Source organism: Prionailurus bengalensis, chromosome A2, assembly GCF_016509475.1.
Source record: "Prionailurus bengalensis isolate Pbe53 chromosome A2, Fcat_Pben_1.1_paternal_pri, whole genome shotgun sequence".
Classification (NCBI taxonomy): domain Eukaryota; kingdom Metazoa; phylum Chordata; class Mammalia; order Carnivora; family Felidae; genus Prionailurus; species Prionailurus bengalensis.
In genome coordinates this window covers 17,283,065-17,297,770 of record NC_057348.1, presented here as the reverse complement: position 1 = coordinate 17,297,770, position 14,706 = coordinate 17,283,065, and the positions used below count along the sequence as shown (strand labels likewise).

The 14,706-nt window shown below is 39.0% G+C and overlaps 1 protein-coding gene across 4 annotated transcripts in view; it reads left to right on the top strand.

The window, feature by feature from the left end:
* Positions 1 to 14,706, top strand: part of SMARCC1 (SWI/SNF related, matrix associated, actin dependent regulator of chromatin subfamily c member 1) — a 177,755-nt gene that overhangs the window by 55,088 nt on the left and 107,961 nt on the right. For all 4 annotated transcript variants that reach the window (XM_043587288.1, XM_043587289.1, XM_043587290.1 and 1 more), the window contains exons 10-12: positions 2,639 to 2,760; positions 6,364 to 6,488; positions 11,581 to 11,640. In XM_043587288.1, the coding sequence (XP_043443223.1) occupies positions 2,639 to 2,760; positions 6,364 to 6,488; positions 11,581 to 11,640 (307 nt within the window). The remainder of the gene's footprint in view (positions 1 to 2,638; positions 2,761 to 6,363; positions 6,489 to 11,580; positions 11,641 to 14,706) is intronic.

Genomic DNA, 14,706 nt, shown 5'->3' with positions numbered 1-14,706 from the left:
TTCACTTAGAATGTACAGTTTTTTCATATCTCTTTTCAGCTGACACTTTCTTACTAAAACTCTTTGTCATGCTGTGTGTATTTTTTTATTTTTAAGAAAAATTTTTTAAAAGTGGGTCTTTTTCGAGGTGCCTGGGTGGCTGAGTCATTTAAGTGTCTGACACTTGATCTCAGATCAGGTCTGGATCTCACGGTTGTGAATTGAAGACCCACGTTGGGCTCTGCAGTGGGCATGAAGCCTACTTAAAAGAAACCGGGACGTTTTCATAGCCTTTGATTTTTAATTTGTCCTTACTTGCTTTGGAATTTGACTTAAATCTTATTTTTTTTATTTAGCGCCCCCTCCCCCCATATGCTTACATATTTGTTTTACTGTATTTCCAACCAAGTCTTTTTTGTCACTAGGAATAGTCTCATTTCTACATCACATTATTAAACAGGTCTGCCCATAGCCATTTCTGTTCAGATTTAGATGGTTTATTTATTAATTTATTCACTTATTTTTAGGGAGATTCTGTAAAAATCGATTTAAAAAGAATTTTTTTTAAACATTTATTCATTTTTGAGAGACAGAGCATGAGCGGGGAAGGAGCAGAGAGAGAGGGAGACACAGAATCTGAAGCAGGCTCCAGGCTCTGAGCTGTCAGCACAGAGCCTGACGCGGGGCTCGAACTCCCCAACTGCGAGATCATGACCTGTGCTGAAGTTGGATGCTCAACCTTCTGAGCCATCCAGGTGCCCCAAAATTGATTTAATCTGTATTTTTAGGGGCGGGCACCAGGCTGACTACGTTGATAGAGCAAACAACTCTTGATCTTAGGGTCACGAGTTCAAGACCCACGTTGGACGTGGAACCTACTTAAATGTTAAGGGGTGCCTGGGTGGCTCTTGTGATTGAGCATCTGACTCTTGATTTTGGTTCAGGTCATGATCCCAGGGTCGTAGGATTGAGCCCTGTGTCAGACTCTGCACTGAGCACGGAGGTTGCTTAAGATTCTCTCTCCCTTTGCCCCTTTCCCCCAGTTGTGCTGTCTTTCTCTATCTAAAATTAAAAAAACGAGAAAACGTTAATAGCTCTTTTTAAAAATTTAACTTCAGGAGTGTCTGGGTGGCTCATTTGGTTAAGCGTCTGGCTCTTGGTTTTGGCTCAGGTCATGATGTCACACTTTGTGAGCTTGAGTCCTGCATTGGGCTGTGCTGACAGTGCGGAGCCTGCTTGGTATTCTCTTTCTGTCTCCTCTCTAAAATAAATAAATAAATTTTAAAAACCTGGGTGGCTCAGTCATTTAAATGTCTGACTTCAGCTCAGGTCATGATCTCATAGTTCGTGAGTTCAAGCCCCGCGTCGGGCTCTGTGCTGACAGCTCAGAGCCTGGAGCCTGCTTCTGATTCTGTGTCTCCCTTTTTCTGACCCTCCCCTGCTGTGCTCTCTCTGTCTCTCCCTCTCTCTCAAAAATAAATAAACATTAAAAAAATTTTTTTTTAATGTTTAGCTTCAGACTTACTGTACAGTGTGTGCAGTTTAGATTTTTTCTAAAGCTTCTTGTATAGCTCTGTACAATGACTCAGATTTCCATTTGATGCTACAGAGCTTCTGAAAGGAAGCAGATAGTTGTAAGAAGTGTGATGGTACCAGAGATAATGTTTAATTGATGTTTTAATCTCTGGTTTTTTTATTTTTATTTTTTGCACCTCAAATATAGTACTTTGGGTCATTTTAGGTGTTAACTCTTTATTGTCTGTTTTATGAAATCCATAGTTATCATCTACGGTTGACTTTTGTATATTGATATGTGTATCCTGCACCTGCTGAACTCTTTAGCTCTGAAAGTGTTTTCGAGATTCCTTAGGCTTATCTATGTATAAGATCATGCCAGCTGCAAATAGAGATATTTGTACTTCTTTTTTTTTTTTTTTTTTTTTAATTTTTTTTTTCAACTTTTTTTATTTATTTTTGGGACAGAGGGAAACAGAGCATGAACGGGGGAGGGGCAGAGAGAGAGGGAGACACAGCATCAGAAACAGGCTCCAGGCTTCGAGCCATCAGCCCAGAGCCTGACGCGGGGCTCGAACTCACGGACCGCGAGATCGTGACCTGGCTGAAGTCGGACGCTTAACCGACTGCGCCACCCAGGCGCCCCGAGATATTTGTACTTCTGTAGGTTGGCTTTTAAATCATAAATTGCAATCTTATTTAACATCTTTTATGTCATAAAATTTTCTCATATTCCTTTTACTGATGTGTCAGGAGCAGTTTCAGAGACATTTCCACAAGATTATTCACCAGTCTTTGTATATTATTAATCTAATAGCATATGTTTCATATTCTTCAGTAGTTGTTGAAAGTGCTTTTCCCATCTGGAAATAATGTGAACAGGAACATATTTTAGTTGTGCAGGATTTGGGCATGTCTGTTTTGTAGCATAGTTTGAATACTTGGGGGATGTTTTTGATATTTCCATTGGTGCTGCATCACCTGGAGGGTCAGAGAAAGTCTTGACTGTGGGTGGTCCAAGACTCTTAATGATGTTCCTTTCAATTGCTCTGAGCTAGGTGAAAACCCACCTTGGGCAAAGGTTTGTTGAAATGGAGGAGTCCGAAAAGCTGGCTGATATTCATTTCCATTTACTTCTTCCTAGCCAGTCAGAAGTCCAGAGAGAAGAGATAGGAAAGCATCAGCTAATGCTCGAAAGAGGAAACATTCGCCTTCCCCTCCACCTCCAACACCCACAGAATCCCGGAAGAAAAGTGGAAAGAAAGGGTAAGAACTGCAGCGTGACTCAGAAGGCATTAAAACAAACTCTAAAGGATGTTCCACATTTTTACATTTATACTGGAAGTTTTGCTCAAGGGAAGTTGGCTGACTTACATTTATACTGGAAGTTGGCTGACTTTGGCAGCTCATCTTGTCAGATGTCATCTGATGGCCATCTTACGTTGTATTTACGCTAAGGCACCTTGTGTTCAAAGAGATCTGTACAGTGACATAATCATAGTCTAATTAACATCCAACACCACACATAGTTAGAATTTTTTCTTGTGATGAGAACTTTTAAGATTTACTCTTTTAGCAACTTCCAGATACACAATATAGTGTTAACTGCAGCCACTATACTGTATATTACACCCCCAGGATTTATTTATTTTATAACTGGAAGTTTATACTTTTTCACCAGCTTCACCCATTCTCCACACCCCTTGCCTTTGGCAACACCAGTGTATTCCCTCTATGATTTTTTTTCCTAGATTCCACATATAAGAGAGATCATATGGTATTTATTTTTCTCATAGTTATTTTAACTTAGCAAAATGACCTCAAGGTCCATTCCTGGTGTCCCAAGTAACAGAATTTCCTTTTTTTTTATGGCTGGATAATAGTGCGTCATACACACACACACACACACACACACACACACACACACACTTATTTAACTTTATATTCCACAGAAAATATACTATGATATCTAATTTGTATTTAAAATATAGCCACTCCAATTCCATGATTTCAGAGAGAATCTATTTGTCTCTCTCTGGGGTAGCTGTGGGAAGGCAATAAACCTTGGGCTTCTGGATTGGAGCTTTGGTTCACAGCTTAGTGAGAGTGGAAACCATGTACAGAATCTTAAAACTGAAAGGGATCTTTGAAGTATCATAAACATTTTTATCTTAGGAAGCAGGGATTGAGGTTCAGGGTAGAGAGGTGACTTTTCCAAGGTCACATAGAGATTTTTGCTTAGAGTCAGGATTCAAAGCTGGACGCTCAGCTTCCTGTTCCTGTATCCTTTCAACTAAATTCTATCACCATCAAGGTCTGAGGGTAGATTGTTTGGCTCTTCGTCTTTCTTTCCTTTTCCTCTTCCCCTCTCTCTTCCTTCCCCTTTCTTCATCTCCTTTGTAAGATGGCCATCTGATGTTGGCACCTTGAATACAGTCTTTTTTCTGTATCTAATTGTATATTGAGCAATGTGGCTGGTAAGGAATTTAAGAAATTATATATTCACTAATTTCACCAAGAAATTAGTGTCTCTCATTTTACCACCTGTCCTATTTGTGATCAGAATGACTCCTAGAGGAAATGAACCTATGTCCATTTCATGTTCAACGTAGTGCCTTGTTCAGGGCATCACATTTGTACTTAGTAAATCTTGCTTGAGTGGGGATTTTGGTTTCTGTTGAATAAGTTGTTTTGGGGATTAAGTGAGACTTTAAAGCCTCTGTGCAGGTTTTGGCCTGAAATAGATACTTAATAAATGGCAGATAATACTTAACATTTATATATTAAGTAGATACTTAATTTCAGGCTTGTCTGGCTCAAAATAATTTTAGTCTTAGAAAATGACAGCTTGCAAAATTTATGCTTTCATGTGACTATAAATTGGTTAAATTTTTGGCTGTTGACTGGACTGTAAAGATATATTTTGTATCTTCTTTCCACTAGCTTCCTCTTACTGTGTGGCTAAATTAGCGTTTCTTTATGCCCAGAACATGCCTTGAATCATGTTATTTCTTGAAGGGTAGGGTTATCTGAACCATTGTTAACTATGCCTGGAAGCTTTTAGGGATGTGAAAAAGGTCTAAGTTTTGTCATTTTGTCAAATATACTGTGATATAAAAAACTCACAAAAATAGATTTTTCTTTAGCTATTATGAGAGTAACCTTATTTCTTAAATCTCTAATCTGAACCTTATGGTTGATGTGCAGAGAATTCATAGCTCCCTGATAGCCCTGTGAAGAAAGCCACACAACCTTGCCAGGTGTTCCTGGGCCTGAAATCGATGTACCCTTCTTCCCACTTAAGGGCTGAGGTGCAGTGCCAGGACACCAGTGGTCACCAAACCAAGACATGGTGTCTAGGAGTCTCACAGTGATCCTCCCCTCTGAGTGTAAAGCCCACCAAATTGAGTCTCCAGATAGATGTATGTATGTCCTTCAACTGAATACATCTGTCCCCTCATGAGCAGGAATTTGAGTTTCATTGTAAGTTCCCTTTAACAAAAAAACACTGACATTTATTTTCCTAATGTTTGTTTTATTGATCTTCCCTGCTTCTTTTCTTCCTTTTTTTTTTTTTAAACATATTTTATCTCCCTGCCACCTTTAGGTTCATACACTTTTAAACAATTCTCATGGAGTTTTTATTAAAATTTTTTTTTAATTTTTTTTTTCCAACGTTTATTTATTTTTGGGACAGAGAGAGACAGAGCATGAACGGGGGAGGGGCAGTGAGAGAGGGAGACACAGAATGGGAAACAGGCTCCAGGCTCTGAGCCATCAGCCCGGAGCCCGATGCGGGGCTCGAACTCACGGACCGCGAGATCGTGACCTGGCTGAAGTCGGCGCTTAACCAACTGCGCCACCCAGGCGCCCCTTAAAATTTTTAAAAATATTTTTGCCTATATACCTGATTCTAATCTATTCCAGTATCTTTTCCTTCTTAGAAGAGAACTTTGCTCACTCTCTCAGCAGTGTGAGGACTCGTGCTGGCCCACTGTGTGTTCCCATCACTTCTTTCTCCACTGCTTCTCACTTGCCAGTGTGCTCAGGGTTCCTGCTTATTCCTCCCCAGAACAGGTTATTTCTTTTCTTAATATCTTTATGCCTGCATTCATCATCCTGAAATATTGCCTACTTTTTGGTGAATTGTTAGAGTTCCAAGTTAGCTTAACTGTCCCTTCAATCCTGATTAACTCTTATTTTCTTGGAATATTTAATTATCTTTTATTATAAAAAATATATTTTTATTTCTCTGTGTTGGTACACATTATGTTATTGGAGGTTGATGATAATTTCTGTCTTGTATCCTGTGTAATTCCTCAAGGTAAGGAAATATTCCATTCTTGTCTGAACCCTAATCTGCTTTCTGGAATATGTTAGTTTTGAAATAAACTAAAGAAAGAGCAATAGCAATTTTTACAAAAAAAAAAACAACAGTACCATCCTAGATGATTTTACTTTGCAGTTCCTGATATTTGGATGATACAAAGAGCTAGGAAAATATGGTTGTACGTATCTTTGAGAAAATTTCTTATGTGAGTGATTGTTTATGATGTGAGATAAAGTATGTGCCGTATATCCTTAGGAGATGTTCTTTTATTACACTAATTTAAAACCCTTTAGGATGCTGTCTGCAATTTGTATCGTAGGATTTCTGTACTCATTTCTTATGCCCAATAACCTTTATTTTCCATTTGGCTGGTTAGATGTAATTTGGGAATGTGCCTACTTTTTTTTTTTAATTTCTATTTGTCTTTTAAAGCAATTCTGAGCATAGATTATAACAATGAGGTAAAGCCTTTGAAATTGTCTGCTAGGAGTAGCTATAGTCATTCTTATTTACATATTTACATACCTTGTGTGTTTTAGCCAAGCTAGTCTTTATGGGAAGCGCAGAAGTCAGAAAGAGGAAGATGAGCAAGAAGATCTTACCAAGGACATGGAAGACCCAACACCAGTACCCAACATAGAGGAAGTGGTACTTCCAAAAAATGGTTTGTATTCTGTCTAGAGTATGAGAGTATTAGTGTGATTTAATCATTCTTAGCAGTGCTTTGGAATGAATCATTTCTTGCTCTGTGTCCCTGGTTACCAACTTTCAAGGTCAAAATGTTTATGAAATTACCTGGTTCACAGTCTTTTGGTGTACTTTTGCTGCTTATTGAGAAAAACACTGTGACTAAAAAGTTCTCTAAATTTAGCAATACTTTATTACAAAAAAAATTTTTTTTCAACGTTTATTTATTTTTGGGACAGAGAGAGACAGAGCATGAACGGGGGAGGGGCAGAGAGAGAGGGAGACACAGAATCGGAAACAGGCTCCAGGCTCTGAGCCATCAGCCCAAAGCCTGACGCGGGGCTCGAACTCCTGGACCATGAGATCGTGACCTGGCTGAAGTCGGACGCTTAACTGACTGCGCCACCCAGGCGCCCCAGCAATACTTTAAAATTAATGGTTCTTGGGGCGCCTGGGCAGCTCAGTCAGTTAAGTGTCCGACCTCAGCTCAGGTCGTGATCTCATAGTCTGTGAGTTCGAGCCCCGCGTCGGTCTCTCTGCTGACGGCTCAGAGTCTGGAGCCTGCTTCGGATTCTGTGTCTCCCTCTCTCTCTGCCTGTCCCCTGCTCATGCTCTGTTTCTCTCTGTCTCAAACATAAATAAAAACATTAAAAACAAAAAAATTGTTCTTAAATCCTAGTAGAATGAATATACATATGAGAAGGTGGAGCACTTATCCATGTACATTTTAATCTATTTAAATCAGTTATTGGGAGTAGGATGTTAGTTAACTGTATTTGTGGGTTTGTCTGTTTTTGTCTCTGATTCCTGTGAATTTTTTTTCTCTTACGTATTTTCATATACTTTGAAGCTCTGTTACTTAAGGGCATATACATTTAGTACCATCATGTCCTCCTGATGAACTGACTCTTGTGTTGTGTGTCTCTAGGTGCCATTGTAGTGCTTGTCTTGAAGGCCAGGTTCTCTGGTAATAATAAAGCTCATCAAACCACACTGTTCTTTACTTCTACATTTTTTGTATTAGTCCTCATGTACTCAACTCCAATATAGCAGTTCTGTAAATTACATAGCTTTGTTCTTACGCTTTAGTTTTTAAAGTTTATTTATTTAAAATTTATTATTTATTTATGAATAAATACTTATTTTAAGGTTTAGTTATTTCTCTCTGTCCTTCTCCTGTGTGCGCATGGGGGAGGGGCAGAGAGAAGGGAGAGAGAGAAACCCAAGCAGGCTTTACACTGTCAGCGCGGCGCCCTATGTGGGCCTTGATCTAATGGTGAGATCATGACCTAAGCCGAAATCAAGAGTCATATGCTTGAGTCACCCAGGTGCCCCTGTTCTTACACTTTAGATTTCTGACTTACATCTCTCTTCCATCCTGTTAGTTTCATTTTGATTATGTAAAGTATATCACTTTTAAACAGGATATTGTTGAGTCTTGTTTTTATTCTCCTAAAAAAACACATTTTTAAAATCTGTTTATTATTTTTTAGAAAGTCTGTTCTCACCACATTCTTTTTCAAATTTATTTATTTTGAGAGAGAGCGTGTGCATGCTGCATGCCTAAAGAGTGAGTGGGGGAGGGGCAGAGAGAGAGGGAGAGGGAGAGAGAATCCCAAGCATGCTCTTTACTATCACCTCAGAGCCCATCGTGGGACTCCATTCCAGGAACCGTGAGATCGTGACCTGGGCCGAAATCAAGAGTTGGTCGATCAACTGACTGAGCCACCCAAATGTCCCCACATTTTCTGTTTTTAATTAGAATATGAAGCCCACTAAAATGTAACAGAATTGTTGATGTGGTTGGGCATAAGTCTGCCATTATGATTTTTTGAACAAGGGAAGGGTGAGAGAGAGAGAGAGAGAGAGAGAGAGAGGAGACAATCTGAAGCAGGCTCTAGGCTCCAGGCTTAGTCTGTCAGCACAGAGCCTGATGCGGGGCTTTAACCCTCAAACCTGTGAGATCATGACCTGAGCCAAAGTTGGGCGCATAACTGACTAAGCTACCCAGGCACCCTTCGTTATTTTATTTTATTTTTTTAAGTTTATTTATTTAAGTAATCTCTGCAGCCAACATGGAGCTCAAACTCACAACCCCCAGACCAAGAGTTGCATGTTCTTTGGACTAAGCCAGCCAGGCACCCCCGAAATATTTATTTTAAATAAAAAAACTAAGAAGGTGGTGGTAGTCTTAATAGATAACTGTCTAAACTATAAACCTGTAATAATGAATAGTGTATGATTTCGACACAGGAATGGCTGAATCCCTTAGTGGAGTAGAATGGTTGGTTCAACTGTAGATCCATATTTGTTTATAAATTTAATTTACTGTGACTTTCGCAGTGCCAGTTTGTGAGAAAAGACCAAACGGTTGCATAAATACATCTGGAAAAATTTTGTATTCTTTTTTGTGTCATAAATAAGAATTTAAGCTTCAGGTGGATTCAAGTTCCAAATATAAAAACAAAATTATTTAAGTAAACTTCCAAATGTTGATGTACTTAATGCTAGTGTTAGCCTTAGATGAAATATTCATTAGTCATTTAACAAAGAATTCGAACCCTAAATTTGTATTCCTCACCTCCCCACTGGAAGACCTACTTTATTATTTATTTATTTTTAAAATTTAAATCCCAAATTAGTTAACATATAGTGTTAATGATTTCAGGAATAGAATTTAGAGATTTATCACTGACATATAATACCCAGTGCTCATCCTAACAAGTGCCCTCTTTAATGCCCATCACCAATTTAGGCCATACCCCCACCCAACACCCTGCCAGCAGCCCCGTTTTTTCTTTGTATTTAAGAGTCTACCTCTCTGTTTTTATCTTATTTTTGCTTCCTTTCCCCTAGGTTCATCTGTTTTGTTTCTTAAATTCTATATATGAGTGAAATCATATATCTTTCTCTGACATATTCTGCTTAGCTTAGTATACTCTAGTTCTATCCATGTTGTTGCAAATGATAAGATTTCGTTCTTTTTGAGCTCCTAGTAATATTCCTCTGTGTGTGTGTGTGTGTATGTGTGTGATGTCTTTTTTTTAAATTTTTTAAATGTTTATTTTTGAGAAAGAGACCTAGAATGCAAGTGGGGGATGGTCAGAGAGAGAGGGAGACACAGAATCTGAAGTGGGCTTCAGTCTCTGAGCTGTCAGCACAAAACCCGACACAGGGCTCGAACTCAAGAATGGTGAGATCAGATCTGAGCTGAAGTCAGACGCTTAACTGATCCACCCAGGCGCCCCTACACCACATCTTGTTCATTTATCAGTCGATGGACATTTTGTCTCTTTCCATACTTTGGCTGTTGTCAATAGCACTGGCAAAAAACATTGGGGTGCATGTACCCCTTTCAATCAACACCCGTATCCTTTGGATAAATACCTAATAGCGCAATTGCTGTGTTGTAGGGTAGTTCTATTTTTAACCTTTTGAGGAACCTCTACACTGTTTTCCAGAGTGGCTGCACCAGTTTGCATTCCCACCAACAGTGCAAAAGGATTCCTCTTTCTCCACATCCTAGCCTACATCTCTTGTTGCCTGAGTTGTTAATGTTAGCCACTCTCACCGGTGTGAGGTGGTATCTCAATGTGTTTTTGATTTGTATTTAAGGGCGAAGTATTTATGTACTGGTAATTTTATCAAATTTCAGGGCCATTAAATGTGTGGAAAGATGCTCAACCTCTCTTAATCAAGGATATTATAAATTATTAAAGTAACACTTTTCATCTATTAGCTTTTCCAGACTTAGAAAATAGATGATTCACAGAGTACTGATGTTTTGAGAAAGTGGGTATTTTCAGATGCTGTTGGTAGAAGTATAAATTAATGAAGCCACTTAACACAATTTATTTGTTCAATTTTAATGTGTATGTGCAGTAGCAGTTTTAATTTCAGAGCCCATTTTAAGTAATTATAGCCACGGTTAGAGATGAATGTAAGATGGGGCACCTGGATGGCTCAGTTGGGCGTCTGACTTTGGCTCAGGTCATGATCTCACAGCTTGTGAGTTCAAGTCCCGCATTGATCTCTGTGCTGACAGCTCGGAGCCTGGAGCCTGCTTCAGATTTTGTGTCTCCCTCTCTCTCTCTCTCTCTCTGCTCCTCCCCCGCTCATACTCTGTCTCTCTCTCAAAAAAAAAAAAAAAAAAAAAAGAATGTAAGAGGATATGGATTATGTTATAGTGAAAAATTGAAAATAAACAACAGTTGCCATCAATATAGGGCTGGTTACCTTATGTATGACCCATCCATGGACACAGTGGATTCATTTCATTTCATTTAAATGAAATAGTTGTATATAATTTAACTATAAATGTAACTAAAAACACTTAACATGGAATGGTCATATAGGCACACAGTTGAATGACATGGGTAGAATGCTAAGGAAGAAGCACAGTATGGATAACAGAGCTGTAAGATTTAAACCCCTCATACAGGTTTTGTGGGTTTTTTTAGGTTTATTTATTTACCTTGAGAGAAAGAAAATATGAACAGGAAGGGTCAAAGAGTGAGGGAGAGAAGCTCAAACAGGCTCCACGCTCAGCATGGAGTGGGACATAGGGCTTGATCCTATGACTGTGAGATCGTGACCTGAGCCGAAACCAAAAGTCAGATGTTTAATTGACCAAGCCACTCAGGAGCCCCTAAACCCCTCATACAGGTTTTGAAGTTTACAGAGATATATAATAGGTATCAGTTCTCCCTGAGTTGATTTACCTAAATGAATGGCACAAAAATGGGAATCCACAAACAGACAGAAAATGTAATAAAAAATACTTTGGGGGAAGGGATTGAAAGGTTCTTTTCAGGTTTTGCTCTCTATATTTGTGTATTGTGTACTTTTATCATGAAAAAATTGATGCTTGGGTAATTAGTTGCAAAATGGCAGTCTTTTATTAAGTGTTAGTATTTTTTTCATCAGATTTATAGTTTTTCATGAAGGTGAACACTGGATGGTGGTGGTTTGCAATGAGATTCATGTACTTTTTAATCATCTTTTATTTTTTCTTCTTTTAAAAAAGTAGAACTTTCCCCCTAAATCATGACTCTTTTTTTTCTTTCTAGTGAACCCAAAGAAAGATAGTGAAAATACACCTGTTAAAGGAGGAACTGTGGCAGATCTAGGTAAAAACCAAACAATCTGTACACTTCTGTGTTGTTGTCTCTCTTCTGTGTTGTTGTCTCTCTTATTGATTCAGCTCCTCTAATGATTCTCCCTTTCCTGAGAGATGTTGCTTCCAGTTGCTATGCTTTCCAGCGCAGACAGTGACCATGGTCACCCTAGCACCACTGTTAGTTTGGTTTGCTGCCATATTAGGAAATTTAAATTCCTGTGATCATTTTTTTCTACTCTTTACTGATTTGATTTTTGCATCTTTAGAGCAAAAGTCTATTGCCTTTTTTTTTTAAGTCTGTTGACTCTTAAATACTTCTATTTCCTAAAGTATTTCTTCTAGTTGGCTAAATAGTATAAAATGAGAATCCTATCATCCATTCATAGTAGTATTTACAAATTATAGAGTACATTTTTATGAGGACATCATGGTCCTTGGATGTGCTGGAGGGTGGGAGAGAGGAACGTAGTCACTTGTTCCACTTAAAAAAAGTAGAGGTGGTTGTAAACGTCTTTGTTTTTGAGAATTGTATATGGATCTCAGTTTCTCTGTTCACTTGTAAAAATTAAGGGAGAACCTAGTGTTTTCAGGATTTATATAATTTATATATTTACAAATTTATACTGAATTTTTGACTTTAGGGAATTTTACACCTGAAAGGGGTTTTTGAGGTCTCCTTATGTGGAAAATGAAACTTCAGTTTCTTTATCTTTTCACTAAGTGAATTCTGTATTTCAAATAAATTGTAGAGATTCTTGATGGCAGCTAGTAGGTAGTGAGGGTTTTTTGTTTTTTGTTTTTTTGTTTTTTTGTTTTTTACTTCATTTCACTATATCATCCTTTTCTGGCTTAAAGCCTATCATTGAACATCAGGTCCAATTTTGATGTCAGAAGTAGAAATAGAAAATTATCTTGATGACAGTTTATGTAAAGTTGGTGTTAGGTCAACAAATGAAACAAATGCTGTCAAAACATTTCTATCTTAATTGTCTTTTAACATTCTTAATAGAATATTAATAACTATTAATAATTTCCATTTTCTTTTTTTTTTTTTTTAATTTTTTTTTCAACGTTTATTTTATTTTTTGGGATAGAGAGAGACAGAGCATGAACGGGGGAGGGGCAGAGAGAGAGAGAGGGAGACACAGAATCGGAAACAGGCTCCAGGCTCCGAGCCATCAGCCCAGAGCCCGACGCAGGGCTCGAACTCACAGACCGCGAGATCGTGACCTGGCTGAAGTCGGACGCTTAACCGACTGCGCCACCCAGGGGCCCCTTTCTTTTTTTTTTTTTTTTTTTTAATTTTTTTTTTTTTTTTAATAATTTCCATTTTCTATAAGCTTGTCTATTCCACAACTGGTACTTGTCCACTGAATCAAAGGGCAAGAAAACAAAACTAGCTATACATAGACTTTTAATGTTTTCTGTAATGTGACAGAGTAAATGATTGTTAAGACTGGATACTCTTTACTGGGACAGTTTGTTAAATAGAATTATAGTTTCTATTTTTTTTTTTAATTACCCATTTTATTTTATTTTACCTTTATTTTAGGGAGCTTGGGAGAGGAAGGGAGGGAGAGAGAGCACACAAGAATTTTAAGCAGGCTCCACGCTTAGCACAAGCCCACGCTTACCTTGACCCCATGACCCTGGGACCATAACTTGAGCCGAAATCAAGGCTTGGATGCTCAACCCACTGGGCCATCCAGGCGCCCTGATAGTTTCTGTTTTTTAATTATATATCCTAAAAAGGAATCAATCTGTAGTTTTATGAGTGTAGACAATTGTCCTTTTAAAAATGGGAGCTACTATGAGAGTGGTTTTTTTTTTTTTTAAGTTTTTTTTTAACGTTTATTTATTTTTGAGACAGAGAGAGACAGAGCATGAATAGGGGAGGGTCAGAGTGAGAGGGAGACACAGAATCCGAAGCAGGGCTCAAACTCACAGACTGTGAGATCATGACCTGAGCCGAAGTCGGACGCTTAACCGACTGAGCCACCCAGGCGCCCCGAGAGTGTTTTTTTAATGGACTTTATCAAAGTAGTCAAATTGAAGCCAGTTTTAAGAACTGGATAGAAGTTTCAATTGGATCTAAAACTTTCTGGGGCGCCTGGGTGGCGCAGTCGGTTAAGCGTCCGACTTCAGCCCGGGTCACGATCTCGCGGTCCGTGAGTTCGAGCCCCACGTCAGGCTCTGGGCTGATGGCTCGGAGCCTGGAGCCTGTTTCCGATTCTGTGTCTCCCTCTCTCTCTGCCCCTCCCCTGTTCATGCTCTGTCTCTCTCTGTCCCCCAAAAAATAAATAAACGTTGAAAAAAAAAAAGATTTTAAAACTTTCAGTGCTGGGTATAAGAGCTCTTTGTGTTTGTGAATGGCTCGAGTTCTAAACAGCAGGGGTGTTATGGCTGAAGATGCTGCTCATCGCAGCTGGGGAGCTAGAGTCTGTGGAATTTTAAATTGTTGTCCTGGCCTCTCATCTAGGAACCAACAGGCTTTTCCACGTATCACTTAATCATCTGGCTTTCTGCATTAGATATAACCTGAACCATGTGCCAAGGGTAACTGATTCATCAACTGGGAATTCCTCTTCACAGAGTTGTTTATTGTTTTAACTGGTCCATTTTCTGCCTTACATGTCACCTAGCTAAATATCCCCAGTCCTCCTTTCCTTCCTTCCTTCCTTCCTTCCTTCCTTCCTCCCTCCCTCCCTCCCTCCCTCCCTCCCTCCCTCCCTCCCTTCCTCCCTCGCTCCCTTCCTTCCTCCCTCGCTCCCTTCCTTCCTCCCTCCCTCCCTCCCTCCCTTCCTTCCTTCTTTCCTTCCTTCCTTGAGACCACTGAAAGGTCCAGATTCCAGGGGCTGAGGTGAGAGTGTGATTGTCCACATCTAGAAGGAGGAAGAGAACATTTACGAGTACTGTTTAGGAATCCATAAGCAGGTGGCCCTCCTACTTTAGTATTAGCAGAAGTGAATTTCCTTTGGGTACCAAGACTACCTCTGGGACAGAAATCTGTTAAACTAAATATATTTTTATTTTATTTATTTAAAATTTTGTATTTAATGTTTATTATTTTTGAGAG